Raw genomic sequence first — 19440 nt, 5'->3', positions numbered from 1 at the left:
TGTAAATGCAAATATCACAAGTTATAACAGTACTGCAGTTATGCAGTAAGAAAGGCAGTGTCTTGGAGAAAAAGTGAAAAAATAAATGTGAGACGAATATTGATTAATCAGAAATTAGGAGTTTGAAAGACAGTGGCCCTCAGTAATTAACACAGATTGGTAAAAAGCCTTTTGGATCACAGTTCAGGGCCAACATATGATTCCCAAAGGGGTAAGAGCTCCAAATGGGACAATAAAATCCCATTTCATAGGACTATTCTGTGAAGCTTCCACCAAAATCCCTAGCTGGCTGGTTTCATTTTTGTATTACCCCTCTGAACACAGGCTTTCTATCACATCACTGAGCAGTGGCCCACTGTAGCATTCAATTAAACAAAGATGTTTTTCCCTCTCAACAACTTTTCAAACTATTGGTAGGGCAGATCTGAGGGAAAACAGAGCTTTTACAACAACGTTTTCCAAAAAATGTTCCAAAAATAGTCAGACACTTCACTTAGGTCTTCTTATCTTCAAAAATTTCTCATCAAGGGGTCAAAAGAAAATACAGTCCACCAAGCCACTAAACTATTCCTCATCAACACCTGCTGTTCTCCCTATTCATAAAGCCAGTAGTGCAAAATATTTGATTTTAAAGTCAACTACTTACAACAATTTGAATTAAAAGATGAATTTTCAAAACTAAGCCAAGAACACGAACTGATAGGAAAGAGGTCACATTTTTCTTGTGCTGAATATCAAAATAAAACCAGCCATTGAATTTTTACAATTGTAAACACAGATTCTTCTTTTTTTCCACTTTCTAATACTCAATCATCCTTCACCATTCAAACCCAGTAATTTTAAATTGAAACATCCTTTATATGGTTCAGAAGTACTATGTTTAGTTTTGTGTTTCAAGCAGTGACATGGAGACATCTAATCATCTGTCAGTTTGTTTTCTGAGCACATCCATAGAGGAGCAGACAGGAGCAGCTGGCCAATAGGGAAGAATGCATCTTCCTTCCAACAATAGCTTGTTCTTACACTGGAACAGAATATTAATCACAAAACACATTATTAGAATCAAGTAATACTTCACGTTATTGTAACAAGTCTCATCAACTTGAAAGGGAAAGTGACTAACAGTAGAATAAAAATCCCACCCTGAAGAGGAACCCAATAAGACTCTTCCCTTGTTATATGATATGTAGATATGTTATTAATCTACTTCACGATGACAGTGATAAGTACTGACTACACAGCAAGCAGGCCATCAGTTTATAAAATGACATGAGCTATTTTTACAGTACTTGCAGATACCAACATAATTAAAAAAGAATTCTCTCTTACATTAGTTTAAACTACATCTGGCACTTTCGGTAGTTAGTCCTCTACTGAAATATGAAGGATTATAGAATACAGGATATTGAACAGATCCTTCAGTGGGACAGAAATTCTAATTCTGACACATTGGCAGTGGCTGCGGGCTGTATTTTTCATATCTAAGATGAAATTACTTGGTTTTGTTGTGGTGACTTCAGCAGCTCTATTAAAAGTATTCTATTCAATCCCTACGAACAAATACCACTCATATATTGATAAGAATATAATGAAGTTAAATGCAAAGTAGCTAAAAGAAGTTTTTATATAAGGGCTCTTATTCCAGCAACTGTATGTCACATATATGTAAACAGCAACCTATCTTTGTTACTTCTCCAGAAAGTTTTAACTGCCACACAGAAGAAAAAAACAACCAATCTGGTGCTTATGCCCATGTCAGAGAATTACCACTCCTTACTACCTTTCTGAAAGTGCATGAATCTAAGTGAGGCAAAACCAGCTTCCAGGAGCCCCTCTATGTGACTTTAGACTGACTCTAGATATAACCTTTTCTGAAAGTAGTCTCTCACTAAAAAGCCACGTTTCAAAATGGATGCTTCCCAAAAGAAAAAACACCATCAAACAAAGCCCCCAAAGCCCAGAGAGCGAAGTAATCAGTCTGCAAACACAACTCATTCTCAGACTGGACTAGAAGAAGAGAATAATTTTAAAAGAGCACAAGATGTTTATCAAGCTAAACTGATGGGAAAACCCACCCACTTTTAAAATCTTTAGAACACTCATAGACCATGTTTGATTGTACACACTCTTCAAAGAAAGATTAAAGTTTAAAAGCTATTACTTAAGTAAGTAAAGCATTAGAACTTTAGAAAGTAGAACTCCAGCCTGATAAAACTAGTTGCAATTAATGGTATTTCTGTAACAGTCCAAGAATGTTTCTTTAAATCTGTCTCCAATATTTTACTCTTGATTAGTGCTGACATGTAAGACATTAAACTACCTGAGGTAAGTAATTTAGTCTCTTCCAGAAGCTGTTGTTTTGTTGAAAGAACTGATGGATTAAACAGTACAGAATGCAACGTTTTACACTTTGAACAAAGGGTTAGAATGAGGGGTTTATATTCTATTAAAACATCACACAGAGCAGTGAAAATCGAAGACACTGAGTTTCCTTCACTCATCTCTTTAACTCTGTTCATTTGACACCCACATTTTCAACACCTCTAACACTTCACATCATCATCAACTTTGCAGATGTACCTATATCTGGAACTGTGTCTTCTGTGTCTTCATCACTGAACACAAAACTAGAATGTAAGGGCCAAGAGGTTTTTAAATTTCTCTTCTGAACCAAACTGAGCTTCCGGGAACTTTTTGGTACAAGCTATGGGCCCATCTGTTGGTATCTGCACACCTACCACTTTTATAATCTGCCTTGACAGTGCAATACCATTCCTAACGGCTCTAGTAGCAATCACTGCAGTTCCCTGATGAATTTCCATGCCTTTCATTTATTCCATGAGAGCGTGCCCAAGAGTCACACATATCACACACAAATGAAGGACATTCACTGGAGACACTTTTTTAGGATGGCTGTAAAGGTGCTTCCAACAGCAGACAAGAAATGACCTGGCTGGAACAACTCCTCCATACCAATTATTTGGTATAAAGAAATTCTTAGGGCTGGAGTCAAACTTTTAATACAGTTTTAAATACAAAATAATTTAATTCAGTAATTTTTTTGTGGAGTTAGCTATATTCAAGTACTAGACTGAATGTGATAATTGTGTTCATTCTCCACAACCTAGGGTAAAGGTCAACTCCTGTTATATACCTGACAGAATTTACTAGCTGCTTCTCAAACCTGCTTTCTGAGAAGTCTGTGTTGCAAGATATTAATGCAAGAAATCAAGAAAATCTCAGCTGTTTTTGACAGCAGGTGATTAAATACTCAAGAAGTCATATGGACACCTTTGGTCTTCAGTTAGCAGCATGTTTTTACTATTAAATAGGACGCAGCTCAGTACCTGACTCAGAGCAAGACACTAATAGCTTATATATTAGACTAAATCCTTTTTGCTTCATCATTTGATGGATTTTTACCTGTTTTAGCAGACAAAGCTATGGTCTTTGCATTCAGTGTCAAGAATAGTCTAATTTTCAAACTTAGCGTTACAAATATTGGCAGAACAGCTTGAATACTCACAATTTAAGTATCTTTCTAAAGAAAGGGAATAATAATATTATTGTATTAGACTATTACCTAAAAACCAGTGAATATAAGGATCAAACTAATTTGCAAACATGACACATCAAAAAGTAGGAGGTTTAGTTTAAAACTATGAATTGATGTGCTATTACATGTGGTAAAAAAATTAACCCAAGAAAAGAAAACCAATAGGAAATGTTTTAGTAATTTTCTTTTGTGCATTCTTCAAATGGTTAGGAATCATAGAATAAAATATCAAATACAGAGGATATTAACATACCTTTCCTTACATATTCAGGTGTTTCTTTTAAGGGAAATTAGGTTTCATTTTCCATGGTTAATGCAGGATTGCTCATACCTTAAAGACAAAAAATAGAAAGGTCTCATGTCTATTTCAGCAAATAATACAAGCTTGAATCAACAATCATTTTAAAGTCATTACTCTATTAACAAGTCTAGTCCTGTCCCATAGCTTTTCACTAGCTGCAAATAGGTGTCACCTCTTTTATAAGCAATTTGTTATCAAAGGTGCTATCAGGCCTAGCTTAAAAAATAATTAGCACCTACTGGTATCAGTGCTCTGATATCCCTTGGTCAGGTTTAACTGGGAAAGGCACAGCAGCTTGACACATGGCACTTCCTACAAGCATGTATTTAAAAAAAAGCTTCCTGAATTTTGGTTCATGAGTACAAACCATGTGACTGTAATCACTGTTACACTATATCCTCCAAAACTAGTTTATACAACACCAATCACTGCAGCATAAGTCAGCTCCTTACCAACTTTGCCCTTTTCAGCCTTGGCAGTAGTTTCTGACCAAGATGGTGTATCTGTAAGTAGGTGGCTCTGGGAATCACGCAACGGCTTTGCAGGAAACAGATGGCTCTCACTGTAGTGCCAATAAAAAGAACATTAGTGAACTGCAGTAATTTTTCATCATCTTACCTACCACACATTACTAACAGTTTGTCATATGCAGTATTTTCCTTACCTCACCTTGCTTCTTGTCTGATAAATCACTGCTTTTTTATCATTACATACATTACACTGTAGTTGTCACAAGTGCAAGCACAATCTAAAAAGCATAGGGATTTTTAATTTGACAGCCACTTTATATTAATACATGCACTTCAGCCCCAAATGCACTCTTACCTATATTCCTCTTCACTACAAGAAACCCCACATGATAAATAGTGGAGAGTACATCTCTAAAATCTCTTTCCTAGAGTAAGCTACAGAATGCTGGGATAAGTTAAAACGTCAGTAGATAGCTAGCTGAAATGTCATATATTTTTTCATGAATAAAAGATTGTCAGTATGATTCCATTATCATTTCTTAGCCACACATTCACTATACTTATCACACTTTACATTACATACATTTTTCCACAAAAATGCAATATAAATTTATTTAAAGGAGAATATGCATACTTTTTACACTTTAGATATGTCATGTCCATTAAGGATAAGAACTAATAAAACATGTTCTATTATCAGCAGAAACACTTAATATTCAGCTTCCTGTGCTTTGGACCAAGTGCCATTAGGGATGATTCCCTTTATATGAAGCAGCTTTCACCAGACAATAAATAGCAGGGGTCCCCCAAAAGCCATGAAGGGCAATGGATCTGTATCACAGGCAGATTGACTAACCATCTCATGTATGCATAAAGAACACTGCTGATACTGACTGTTAGGCAGGTGTGAAAAATTCAGGTCCTGGGATGCCACTGAACCGAGACAAAGCACATCAGGGGAAAGACCCACTCCACCTCATTTCCATAAATTTAAATATAAATCTGAGGATTACCTGATTTACAGCTTAACCGTTAAAATATGACTTGGATTTATTAAAAGGATACTCTTCATTTGCTTACCGCTTTAAAGTATATTATACATCATTCTGTTTATGAGTGCACAGGAAAAAAAAAAATCAACTATTTGAAATGGGTAACAAAAAGCAGATTACTTTTTGGATGTTGAATTAAGTCCACCAGGTGTGGAAGCTTGCTCAGGATCCTGATTAACAAGGCAAGTTGGAAAGGAGCAACCATCCCCTAAACTGAAAAATTCAAAATTAGTGTCATACATATCAAAATCTCTCAAGTTTGAAGAACTTTTTTTATTAAAGTATTACTATATCTTATTTCCAAAAATTAACCATCCCCCAGACTCTCTGGATCCTGCTTATTCAACAGTTTAAACAAATGAAGCATTAGGACCAGCATACCTTGAAAACACAGGCAGCAGCCAGTATTTCTTCTCATCACCAAACACCTGCCTTAGGTTTTTGCTGAAGCCCAGGCTAAAGCCATTCTTATCTGTTCTGTGACGAAATATGGGAGCTCTGAACACCTCTTAAAAGAAAGAGATTAATTAGACCTCTTTGCAGGTTAGCATGTTGCAGTCTCTCATCAGTACTTAGGCACTTTCACTGCAGGTACCATAACCCAAGAGGAAAGGCTGTACTGCCCAAATGGCTGAGAAAGACAGAGAGTGCATTCTTGGAAGCCAAAGTCAGTGCTACACTGGCACTATGCATGTGGAGCAGGTCCAATGGCTCTGGAAGGGTGGAAGTCTCCTTCACCCTCCTTCCTCAGCAAGGCAAGGAAGAGTGAGGAATTCAGTTTTTAAGAAGGCATGATGACATGTTTATATGAAGATTTCAGTATGCGACTATGAACACAGACACAAAGGTAGTCCTCAAAAAAGAAAAACCTAAACAAAGGGTTTATTACAGAAAAAGTAATGGAAAAGAAGAAAGAATTAACCTACTTCAGTAGTAAGACTAGCTTTTCACACACTGGGGCACAAAAATACCATGTGTTTTTACAACTGCATAAATGTCTTTGCTCATAGACCCAGATTATTCCCCCTGGCCATCCAACCTAAATTTCTGGAGAAGAGAGCTAAATATAGCTTCAAGTGTTGCAAAGTGCCTGAAGCAGAAAATTCATTCACTTTTCACCAAGTGACTGAGAGCCATTTAATTCCCTTAATTGGCTATACATAGCAGGCAAACTCTGTCCTGATGTCCTGACAGTACAGCTCCCACAGGCCATGTCAGAACCATGCTCAGACTGCCCTTCTGCAATCAAACCTTAGCTATGACCTGCTGGAAATGACCTTCCACATGCAGTGTGCATTAATTACAATAAAGAAGGGAGAAGGGAAGATAGGGGCACCCTTTTAGATGCCCATATTAGGCTAGGAAAAGAACTCCCCAGATGATTTAAGCACAGTCACACTTAAAGCTATTATGCCTTCATTACTTTAAGGCTTCATTATTTTAAGGCTTTCTTCATTATATTTATACTTACTTCATTATTTTAAGGCTTCACATATTGAGCAATTTCCCAAAGTAAAATGGGAAGAGACACCAGATATTTTTGAGCAACTTCAGTATGCAGGAAACATATTACCAGCATGAGATTGCATTTGTTTTGAAAATGCAAAAAGTTGTATTAGAAGTGTAATGCATTATGATTACCTCTGAACAAATTTTTTGCACTAAAATTATAAGATCACTTTATAAACAGAGCACAAATTTATTTCCGTTCAAATAAGCATCTTTAATAAAACTTTTCCTTATACCACATAGAAATTAATACCAGTAAAAAATTGTTCCAAGTCAATGATTTCTTAGAATACTGAAGAAACTAAAAAATCCTAGAGGAAATCTTGAAGTAAACAAGCTTTCTTCCATTGATACAGATGGCTATTTTCACAGTTTTCCTTTAATCATCAAAATCATCATTAATCATCATCAACAAATCCAAAGAGAACTGGAAAAAACAGGACAATTCATTGGCCTACTTTAAATCAGCTTACGTCAACAGGAAAGCATTTAGAGATTTAGAAATTTTAATGACTATATTGCAAATTGGCATTATTACAGTCCAGCATGCAGTACAGAAGAGGCACTTAAGTCTTCTGGACTTTATTTATAAAGCTCTGTGATCAGTCACAAATGCATTCAAACATTTTGTGTGTGAGCACGCAGTAGTCCCTCTAACATTTATTAGAAATTTATCTTGATTTTAATTTTTTTAGTTTATGCAGTTTCTGTTAATAAACTGTGGGTAGAAAGCAGTGAGAGGAAGAACATTAAGTTTATTAATAACTTGGCCCTTTGAGGCAGGAGAGAAAGAGTCAAAATTTCCAGGGAGCAGAAGAACTCGGGAGTCTTCTAACCAAGATCCAAGGAACTTGTGTAGAATTGCCCACTTCCTCCATTACCCTCATGCATATAAGATACATTAAATATTTATTTTTTGCTGCCAAACACAGAAGCATTAAATCTACTTACCTAATGTAGATTTATTCTTGCTGACAAGCCAACAGTGATACCCAAAGAGAGAAGACAAACTGACAGAAAACATAGCTGCAGCAAAGAATAAAAACATGATGTGGAACTTGGCTTGAGTATCAGGAAGGCCATTCTAAAAATAAAAAAAAATAGCTATTAGAATTGGGGAAATAGCTGTTTCATTTGATTATTAATAATCCTCTATTCAGCCAAATCAAAGTCAGCACACAGACAAATACACCACACAACAAGAATACCAATAAATGGATTATACAGCTACTATGTACAGACAGCCAGGCAATTAGGTTGGTGACAACATTTAAGTTAAAGAAACGGGCCCTTTCTTGGGAAACTATAAATACTGAGAGCAAGAATCTGAAATTTAAATTGAACTTTGAAGTGTCTTTTAGAGAAGAATAATTTGAAAAAAATGAAGGCTATGACTGTATATATAGGTTATACCTTTGCACATGACATGAGGAGATACTAGTTTACAATGGAATGCCTTGGCTTGGAAGGGATCTTCACAATCACTAAGATCCCAATGCCCTGCCATGCACAGGGCACCTTCGACTAGACCAGGTTGTTCAAAACCCCATCCAACCTGGCCTGGAACACTTCCAGCAATGGGGAATTGGTAACTTCTCTGGGCAACCTGTTCCAGTGCCTCACTACCATCACAATAAAGAACTTCTTCCTAATACCTAATCAATATCTGCCCTCTTTCAGTTTAAAGCCATTTCTCCTTGTCCTATCACTGCATGTCCTTGTAAAAATGTCTGTCCTTAGCTTTTTTGTAGGTCTCCTTAGAATCTTAGATTTTTTGCACAGCAGTAACTTCACACACTTGAAGACAGTATGTAGATCAGAGCACTTACTGTCCAAAACTTTATAAAGTACTGCAAATCTGTTGCAGCAATGAAAAGGCAATACAGTAGCGAGTAAGCCAAGAAGAGAAGAAAAAATTTGTAATTGGAGAATCCTACACAGTTGTTCACCCTGATAAAAACAAACAAAAAAACATGTAAAAATGAAATGTCATGAAAGTTTTCTTTGCTTTCATCCAATTTAAATTAAACTTATTTACTCTAAAAACATTTATACCAGCATGTAAACCAAGTTTTATTTCCTGTCTCTGCTGCCTCAAGCTACTGGAATGGATTTAGATTCAATTCTCAAATTAGTGTAGTAACCCAAATCAAACCACCACCATCACCACTACAAAAATGCCCAAAGAACTTTACCAGGTTAACAGTGCTTTCAACAACTTACTGAAGTTATATTTTCACTTATGGTAAGAAATTTGTTCTCAGCACATCTGATGTAAATGTGATTGCAGTTAGCCATTTTTTTTTCAGTTTGCAGGTAAGTATGCATGTTATACCATTAGGCATACTGCATGTCAACTGGGACAGTAACAATCCAGGAACTGAAATTTGACTGATTTTTTTGAGAATAAAAGCAGTCTCATTTAATGCAGACCCTCCTTCATTAATTGTACTATATACTTAAAACTTCTCATACCATAAAACTTCTAAGTAAGTTTCTCAAATGTAAGAACATTAATAGGAGAGTCTTATTATTCTATGCAAATATAAATATTTTTGAGATAAATGCTACCCTGGAATAGAAAACATTCCATATCAGTGACAACATGACAGGGAATGAGACATTAGAAACACATCTAAGTGCTCAAATACATCTTATTTTATAAGATTTATATTTTATAAATTTTCATTTATGGGCTCTAAGATCACCTGTCTCCCATTTGTAAAGATTTTTATACAGGATAACGAGCAAGTAGTATACATTATGATGATGAGGGTGCATTTAGTACCACAGTAGCTTCCCATTAGAGACAATATATTGTATATTATGAATTTTTGAGTGCTATTAAACATTCAATGATATTACACCCACCAAATGAAAAAATTGGAGTACTCCCCATGGGCAGTTTATTGGTAAACTGCTTCCTCTTTTATTTGGTTGAATTGAGAAGCTAATCAAAGCTATCTTTGCACTAACCTTAACAGAACTCTTCATATGAGCTTAAAAAAAACCCAACTGATACTGCTGTCAGAAAGATCAGTCAATTAAGAGAAGACTTACATCCATAAAGATACTTGTGCATTGATAAATAATTCTCAAAAAAACCCCAAAAAACCAAAGAATGTGTGGTGAGGCTTAACTTTAGCTTTCAGAAGTGCAAGGCAAGTTACCAGAACTATTTTCTTCTTTAGGGAGAAGGTGATGCTAATGGCAGTAGACATGCTAATCAGATAAGGGTAAAATCTTAAAATAGCAAAGAAATTTTCACTGTACCTTACTGTTACCCATTCTCAGGGTGGGTAGCAAGTTGGGTCAGTTTTTTCTAAGTTTTGTTTAGACAAAACACTTTGCTGAACATTAAATTTTGCATTGTCATGCAGCAATAGCTAAAGCATTCCTGTTAACTACAGTTAAGCACTCACAACACACTGTTCTAATTAAAGAAAAAGAAGATATATTTTTAAGATCATCATTATTCTTATGAAAAAGTAAATATAAAATTATCCACAGTGAAGTAGGTTTTTTCATTAATATGTCAAAGTAAGCAATTCAGGTTCAAGTTTTCTATGATAATCCTACTTTTCTTTCATGATGCTTATTTTTGAACTGTTCTTACTTAAGACACTGATGTGAGAAAAGAAAAACCAAGTGAAATGTTATTCCCCAAAGATGAAGTTTCTTGAATCAAAGACAGATTTATTTCTAACTGTTGTTCTGCACCATGGCATGTGGTACACATGTCAGAATAAACTTGCATAATTTATTATGCTCCCTTCAATTTTGACAAGGCCCCAGACTGCAGAGGTCCTACTGGAAAAGAATAGTTCATCAGAAGATTGAAGAGAAAGCAAACACCAAGGTTTTGTAATTGTACTGTTTGAGCATGCAGCATCAAATCTTAAAACTCAAGAACGGTGCTTAGATTTGAAGTCTAACACTTCTGAGAAAAACTGATAAATATACCAAAAACTGGGTAAATAATGATATGTTATTGCAGTGAAACATTCATACAGTTAGAACAGTTCAGAATAACAATTTGGATTACAGCTAACATTTAAACACTCAATTTTCAAGTACAAAAAGAATATATATAATTCCTGTCTGAGGGGTTAGTTTACTGAAAATGTCAGGCAAAGAAATAATTTACAAGGCACTGAAGGTGATGCAACTCAGTTAACAAAAAGCACCACAGAATCCAGGAGATGCTAGCTATTTGGATTGCTCAAAAGATTAAGGAGGGATGTTTTGAATTATTCCTAAGTTGTTCCTAAACACATCTTGTTAGTAGTAAGAGTGTTATATACACTAAAGTACTAAACAGTATTGTGGTGATGCCTCAAGTCTCTGGATTCCCACCTGCAGCTCCATCTGTAAATAGCACTAGAAATCACCAATGCATCACTTAAACCTTTCAGAGTAGTTAGTGGGCAATTAGCATTAAGTATTTCTGTTTATCACAGCACTTCCATTAGTGCAGGAGTGACAGTCAAAATAAAGCCTCCCAGAGAGCAGCAGACAGCTGACCTGGGGCTAGGACACGACAACCTCTCATTACCTCTGCCTTCCAGAAGCTTTATCTTACCTTCCATAGGTTATTTTTACCCATCCTCTCTCCAGAAATCCTTCTCCTAGCAGAATATTACATTAGAGATAGCACTCATTGCTGTTTCCCTGCTCTCCCCAAGGATCACGTGAGTTCTGTCCCTCTTCCTTCCCACCCAACTTGCTCCCACCAAAAAATCACAACATGAAAAGCAAAGCAGAGCCTAATGAAGTTCAGCAGAACCTAATGAGAGGCTAAACCCCATCCATTACATTGAATTGCACCCTTACTTTTGTTGGCAAGATAGCCATGTATTTCCCTAAGAACCTTTGAATACAGGTCTTTACAGGAAACTATAAAGATTTATCAGCACCTCTGCAGTATTTCAAAACTCTTTCATCTCTTCCACATAGTTCTTTCTTTTAAGGTGAACAAGGAACTGTGAACATCTGCTCAAATTAGGAAAAAATGCGCAATACCTCTTTCTCTAATGCATTTCTGTCACTTGGAGTACAAAAGGAACATCTCTCCATCAAGAAGCATTACACATCTGTCAATACCTTCTCTATTTGTATTTTTATTTTTTGCACCCATTGCTTATCAGATTAAAACCAACGAGCAGTGTAAATAGTCTCTCAAATTGGGAATGTTTATGTTGTTAGATTAAGAAGAGTGCAAACATGTATAAGAAGCAAATGCCACTGAGAGGAAAGCAGAGTTTTTCTGGAAGTTTCTGCCCTAGTGAAATGACATTTTACTGTCCCTTTACACAAAACCTGAGTACTGTTTATGATTTTTTATTTGATACAATGGATTTTTATTCTGAAATTGAAGCTTACATGAAGGACATTTTCATGTAAATGTTCTAAGGCAGAAAAACACAAAAAATAACAAAGAGACCACAAAGCTTGCAAGAAGTGTTTGTAGTACTGCATATTAATAGTCATATAGAGACTTTTCACTGATACATTGTCAGGAATAGCCTGGCAACTGTTTACTGCTTTTCTTAAAACCTTTGATAAGGCAGCTATTAAAAAGCTGAAAAAAGGAAACTCTGTTTTTTGTTCTAAGAAATTTGTTCCACATTCAATAGTTTTACCTGTTTGCTTTGTTGTGGCCTTGTTTGTTGTTGCTGTTTATGTCTTTTTTAAGAAGCACACTACTAATGCTGAACACTGTCAATTTTCACACGCTGATTATCCCTACAGCAAAAAAACTCTACCCACACTGGTAATTATTTATTTCAATTGTATCTACCATGTAGATGCAAAATAAGATGAGATAATTAAAATAAAATGACATTATGGCAGATGCTGTAGTCAGGACCAAGAGAAACAGGAGGAGCCCTGCACCCCTTCCTGCCCCAGGACAGAGCCTCCTCTGTCCCAGAATTTGATATAAGAAAGTGTCAAAACAACTGCTTAGAACCATCTACCATTCAGTTTGTCCAACACGGGGAATTCTTCTCTGATCATTTTATATGGTGAGGAACTGCCATGTATCACTCAATCCTCTAAACTTGGACCTTACTAAGCAATTATATTTAATTATTTCTGTGACATACACCTGCCAAACTGACATAAAACTAATTATACATCCTGTCTATCCACTGGTTCCAAGGGCTGCTAAGAAAAGACAGTAGAACAAAACTACTGTGTGGGCTGACATGGCACCAAAACGAGGGAGGGTGGGAGGCAGAGGGGAGAAAGAATGAAAGAAAACAAAGAACCCATAAAACTGGAAGTGCTAACTTGGGTATTTCCAGCAAGTCCACTCCAGCTGTCCTGGGAGATTCAGTAAAAGGAACTGAGCATAGCCTTGCCCTTTCATTTTAAACCTAGGGTAGCAATTCACCCTTCAATGCAACTAAGGCTCAGTAATATTCAAACTCCATGAAGAAAAGATGCAGTTCTTAAAAGAAGTTCTCACTGATCAGAAGTCTACTTCATCCATACTTGCAAAAACATAAAGAGGTACCAAACTCAAAAGTCCAAGAAAAATGATAATTGAACTTCTTTCTGTATGTCACAACTAGGAAAAGAGGACATACACTAAATAACTCCAACAGTTCTGCAACACTACGCATCTAACTCTATAAATGCTGAAGCATCATAGTGATGGCAAGCCCCACAAAAGTGTATTTTACCAAATCAGAACATAAGAAAAGAAAACCAATAGTACACTCACCAAGGGCAGTGATGATCCATCTTCAAAATGCATCTTTAAAAAACACCACCAGAATTCCAAGCATAGCCAAAAGAAAAAAAAATTGTCAGAAGCAAAGTTACATGCCAGATTTTAATTATTTACATATAAATTAAGAATTATCCATATTTACTATACATTACATAATCGATTTAATAAATGCATCCATTCAAATTCACATAATACAGTTTACCTACAAGAGAACTGCAGAAATAAGGAAAACATTTGATATGTTAAGAACTTGTGATTTAAGAAAATGCAATCTATAGGACTTTGTCAACTTTAGCATTTGGTCCTCAATCTGAATAGGATTTTCAGCTACTGTCTATTTTCTGGCAAAACCTTAGAAACTGGGTAAATTAAATTATTATGTAGTCATACAACTAAATATATTTCCAAGGACCTTGTCTGTTTTTATAGAAATATATACATCTTTCTATGCAAATAGACAAGGTTCTTAAGAGCTTACCTTGTATGAAAAATCTCAAACACTTTTGCAATGAATTAATTGCAAAATTTAATATTTAATAATAATTTTAAAATAATAATAAATAATAAAATTTGTTTAAGAGTAAAATTGCAACAGTTAATAAAATGTTCCATTAATAAAATATTCACAAGAAAATTAGATATGATTGAAACAAGCAAATTTTGGTAAGGTAAGGACAAAACAAAGCTATTCTACAAAATATGTCAACTAATTGCATTCTGCAAATTTCACTCACATTTTGTGGGCTAACAAGTCACCATTTTTCTTTATTAGACACACACATGACTGTGTTCCTGTCTTACACTGCAACCACCATTCCATACAACACAACCAAGATGCTCTTCCTGCCTCAACTCTGTCTCTCTTTCAGTGCCTCTGCTGCTTTCCTGGACAAAACAACGTCTTCTCCACCTCAAAACTGTGTTGGAATGTTTGATCAGCTGAAGAGTATTTGGAACAGCCTTAAAGCTAAGAATAAATCACCCTCTGAAGAAGGGTCTTCTCCCAAAGTTAGAAATATAAAGCACTGGGGGACCAGAGTGAAGAAACACACAGACAGCCAAGCTAACTGGAGAAGGGTCAGAGAGAACAGTCAAAAGAAAGATTAAATTAGAAAGCAATCAGACTTCTGGAGAGTACGAATATGAACTTCCTTTTGTGTGAGATAAACAAGAACTTAATTTTATGGCTTCAGTTAGAAATGGGAAAATGCTTGGCTGTTTCTTTCATTAAACAAAAGTACCCTGCAAGTTATCCAGTAAAAAATAGGATATTAAGCTTATTACCTCAGGTAAGATGTAAGTGACATCATGATTAGATTGAGATGGGTAGTGATGCTTATTCAGATTCTAACAAAAGAAGCACATTTTTTATCAGCTATTTTTGGTAACGTTCTTAAGGAAAATTCTTTATTAATATTTATAATTTTTAACCATTATGTTAAGAATGTATAAGACCATGTAATCCACACTGACATCAAGGGAGTTATGAAATGAATTAGACTAAGCTATAGACTTCTTTAGAAATAAATAAATTAAAACTAAATCTAAATTAAAAAAAAAAAAAAATAAATCTAAGGGAAAATGTGAATGTGTGTCTGACAAAATACTAAGCCTGAAAAATCTACTCATAAAAAATAAAAGCTTCTCTGCCAAAAAAGAAAAATGGATTAATTGATTAATTCAGAAAGTCACTTATTTAAAAAATATTCTTACTTGTCGCATACTGAACAGTGATGGCAACGATCTGGTTTTACAAGATGGCATCTGTCACAGTATCTGATTGCTAAAGAAAAAAGTACCAAATTAGATTTCGATGTACAGTTACACATTTTGATTTCTGAAGTCTGTGCAAAAGTAAACACTATCAGCTCAGCCCAGCAGAATCCCCAGGGAAGTATCTCAGCATGATCAGGAGCAGTTGCAAATACTGAAGCATTCTTCAACTGCTTGCAAGGCTTAATCTATCAGACTGAACCCAAAAAAGCTCAGTTTTTGCAATCTCTGCTAATCATACTAATCTTTTTTTTCCCCTCCAAGCCTTTTAGGTCTGCAAAACAACCAACCAACAAAACCCACAAAACCCTCATTAGACTGGAAAATGTTAAAGACCATTCAACAATATAGCTATTTTAAGCTATTATTCCAACAGCTTTAATTTATTATGTGAGATTATCTCTTGGATTTGCTTAGCTAGTCACAATTCAAAAACTAACAATATGAGTAGGTTTAGATTAACTGGTAGTTTGGAAGACCTTTTGTTCTTGCAACTGAACCACCAACAAGTAAAACAGTAACAGTTTCTTACTGTGATCTATCTAGCTATACATGACATGCAGACAGTGATTCTGTTTTTATCATTTTTTAACCTATGATAAAAGAAATCTATGCAGTTAATGACTGCTACAGCCTCTTCTGCTGCTTGTTAATATCAATTTGAAAACAGGAGCAAGGCATTGTCAACCCACTTTAAAATCCTAAATTGTATGCTGAAATTTACTTCCCAACCATGTTTATACACTGAATAAATGTAGCTGCACAAAGCTAAATGAAAGTTCTTGGACCACTTTGTTATTTTATGAAATATGAAAAAACCTCTTTCCCTTCAATCCAAACCCTTGAAAACTCTTTTCAAATTAGTTTAAGTAGTGCATCAAGACACCTGCCTTTGTTAGTCTCCTGAACACCCATTTACCTCCAGACATTGTCCGTGTATAGATAGGAAGGTCCTTAGCTGCCCGTCTCAGGACTTCTTGCTGGGATTCACCTCTAGGTTCTCTCTCTAGGGACTCCTTGTCTGAATATGATAGATGAAACTGGAATAATTTTTAAAATAGAAGAAATAGTAGCAAATTCCAAGTTAAATATGTAACCGTAGATGTGTAAAGAGGAATAAATACTCATTATATAAAGATGGATTAGCAACATGTGCAGGGTATTACAGAAAATAACCCAGTGTTCCCACAACATATAATTTATTTTATGGCAACTGAAGATAAAATTAAAAACACTTCTGATTTGGTACTGATGCAATGCTGAATGCTTCCAGAAGTACTAAGCAACATTCTTCAAGAGAAAGATCAAGAGCTTATCGTTCCCCTGAAAGGTCACTCAATTTACTTCTGTAATGCCAAATATTAACTAGTGAATATAACCTTCAGTTAAACACTGAAAGAAAATATACTACTAGTAAAAGCAGAAAACACAACTTTATTTCTCTTCTAGTGTCTGGCATTTTCACTTTTATTCTTTGTCACTACTAATCTCTTCTTGATAGGGTGTGTTTTTACTTTAGAGACTGGAAGAGATGGGAAAGAAGAAAGAGATGGGTCTTGTATGGCAAAATAACCATATCTTGAATATCTTCCTGAATAAAATGCCAGCTTCAGTCTCTGCCCTAAACAATAACAAGTCCTCTAGCAAGTGCTGAAAAGGCAAAAATTACTGAAAGAGATGCTTAGTATATGAAGAAGCACAAATTTCTTAAACTCCAAAGTCCTCTGCAACACAGCAACATAGACAGCTTTGTCACTGTAGCTTCTAGAAACAGGCAGAAGTCTTTGGTATCTTTACCAGAGAAACAAGATACAAAATCACCTTTGAAAATAAGTCCATATTTGGCAGGAAGAGCTGTCTCTACCCTGTGCCAGAAACAGAAGCTCTCTGCACAGCATTTATGTTTACAGGAAGGCTAGTCATTACAATAATATTGATTTTCTTTCTTTCCTAAAAGAAAGCGATGCATGTAAAAATAAGAAAGCAGACAGAAACAAGCAGTTAGGAGCTTATTCTCACTTCCACAGGGAATGCACCACTCCACCCTTCCTGACAAAGCCCACAGTCTTCCAGATGAAGCTGGATATTCACTGTTTAACTTGAGTTTCTCAGGTCACCATTTTTTCCCTTGCAAGAACACACTCTTAACAACATCTGAATTGATTTATATTGGGATACATAAGATTTCTCACTACAGAAACTTGGTTTAGAATATTTTTAAAAATGCTTATTTGATGTAAACAGAACTACAGTTCCATCTTTTTTTTGTTCCTCAGAATAGTCCCACATCTAAAACCTTCATGCCTGGGTAACCATTTTCACTCCCATCTCCATGCAGTACTGGTATAAAGTTGGTATGCATAAGTAAAGAATGACCCACTCTACAGTAAAGTCCATTAAAACCTACTTTACACGTAAAAGTTTGAAATATGCTTAAAAGAAAGCTGTGTGGTTTGCACCAGCTGCAAAATGCAAAAGCTTTATCTGTTTTACAGTCTTCAAATGAGTATTTGCTAGTTCAGTTCACTTGAAAATACATCTTTTTCTATTTGCAGACTTCATGCCATAAAATGGAAGGCAAACAGTAATTTAACATTACAAAAATACTCTAATTAAATTTTTAAAATACCGCTCTAGTTGAATAGGAAAAAGACAAGGAACAACACAGATGTCACTTACTGCAAAATTCAAAGAATTACTGTAAATTCAAAGAATACAGGAAGGTCACACACTGCTTTCTATTACTCAACTACAATACTTTTCCTACATCATTTGAAATTCTCCAGTAGCATTGTATGATGGATTTGGAATTGTATTATATTTAGCAGGATTTGTCAAAATGCTTTTATTGGCATCAGCCCAATGATTTGAAAACCTTCTAATTATCACTATAGTCATCATATACATGCATACAGTTGGCTATGTCATTACCAAATGAAATAGGTTTTTAATTTATTTTGCTCCTCCCCACTCCAGGCTGTAGTAAAGACTGCAGTGTGAACTCCAGTGAAGATGGCAATTAGTTTGAATTCTCTACTTGCTTTCACAATTACATATCCTAATGGTGAATGAAAAGTCACAATATTCAGAATAGAACCTCTGCACAACAGACAGTAGAAATCACAAGCTATTCATTTTAGGTTGACCTGGTACTTAGAACAGCTAGAGTTGAGTCCATGCCAAAGGAAGTGTTTGCTTTGTGGATATTTCAAACTACAGGATTCCTCCTGACCTCAGAGGTTGTGTAACACAGCACCTACTGAGGACTGAGGGGTTTCTGTACGAAGACAGAATAGAAAAGGCCAAAAAGTTGTGCTAGCTATAAAAAACTGCATGAGCAGAATTTCCATCAGTGCCATTGATTGAGAACCTCCCCAGACCTCTTTTTCCACGTGGCTGTTCTGTACCAGCTCCCTTCCTGCTTAGCCAGCTGTGGCTTCCCACCATCAATTTACCTAATCCCACCACAGTCTAAAAGTTCCTTCATACCGAAACAGACAGGGAAGAAGTTTTAATTCAGAGGACAATAGACAGATGCTGACAAGAAATATAAATCTTAAACACAGGGAAATAAATTTTTGCCCACATTAAAGTCTGATATTCCCAAGGCAAAAATTTAGGCTGCTAGTTCAAATAACTCATATTTTTCAAGTGGACAGGATTTTTTTTTCTACCATAAATATCTCATTTTAAAATATCTATTAAAAAAGTTAGAGAAATTGTTACTTTTTTGTCTTGATCACTACACTGATTTAAATCTGACTCAATCTATTAAGAAGCTGTTAACTGCCATCTGTGTTTTTCTACAGAGTGTAAAGCTACATGAGATCAGAGACTAAGTTATTCAAACACTACAAAATCAGGCATTTGGCTAGGCTATTTCATAAACAAAAGTTAAGTTTATCTTACTTCTTTTGAAGGATTCATTGGTAGCGTAAAGATTGTTTTCCAATATGACCAGATGAACAGCATGAAAAATATGTGGTAAGCAACCAGGCACACAACTAAAATCAGAAAGGAACAGAATTAATACAAACAGA

The 19440-nt window shown here is 35.5% G+C and overlaps 1 protein-coding gene across 1 annotated transcript in view; it reads right to left on the bottom strand.

The window, feature by feature from the left end:
* Positions 1-885: 885 nt before the first annotated feature.
* The window catches only part of ZDHHC2 (zDHHC palmitoyltransferase 2), a 32020-nt gene continuing 13465 nt past the window's right edge, over positions 886-19440 (bottom strand). The window contains exons 3-13 of the mRNA XM_014873448.2: positions 19310-19404; positions 16320-16440; positions 15341-15410; positions 13619-13651; positions 8718-8838; positions 7840-7972; positions 5761-5887; positions 5500-5592; positions 4310-4419; positions 3810-3887; positions 886-1024 (exon numbers count right to left, since the gene is read on the bottom strand). Coding sequence (XP_014728934.1) covers positions 3847-3887; positions 4310-4419; positions 5500-5592; positions 5761-5887; positions 7840-7972; positions 8718-8838; positions 13619-13651; positions 15341-15410; positions 16320-16440; positions 19310-19404 — 944 coding nt within the window. The 3' untranslated portion in view covers positions 886-1024; positions 3810-3846. The remainder of the gene's footprint in view (positions 1025-3809; positions 3888-4309; positions 4420-5499; positions 5593-5760; positions 5888-7839; positions 7973-8717; positions 8839-13618; positions 13652-15340; positions 15411-16319; positions 16441-19309; positions 19405-19440) is intronic.

The sequence above is a fragment of the Sturnus vulgaris genome, chromosome 4, assembly GCF_052056855.1.
Source record: "Sturnus vulgaris isolate bStuVul1 chromosome 4, bStuVul1.hap1, whole genome shotgun sequence".
NCBI classification, from domain to species: domain Eukaryota; kingdom Metazoa; phylum Chordata; class Aves; order Passeriformes; family Sturnidae; genus Sturnus; species Sturnus vulgaris.
Note: the sequence above shows the minus strand (reverse complement) of the source record. Positions and strands in the feature narration are given on the sequence as shown.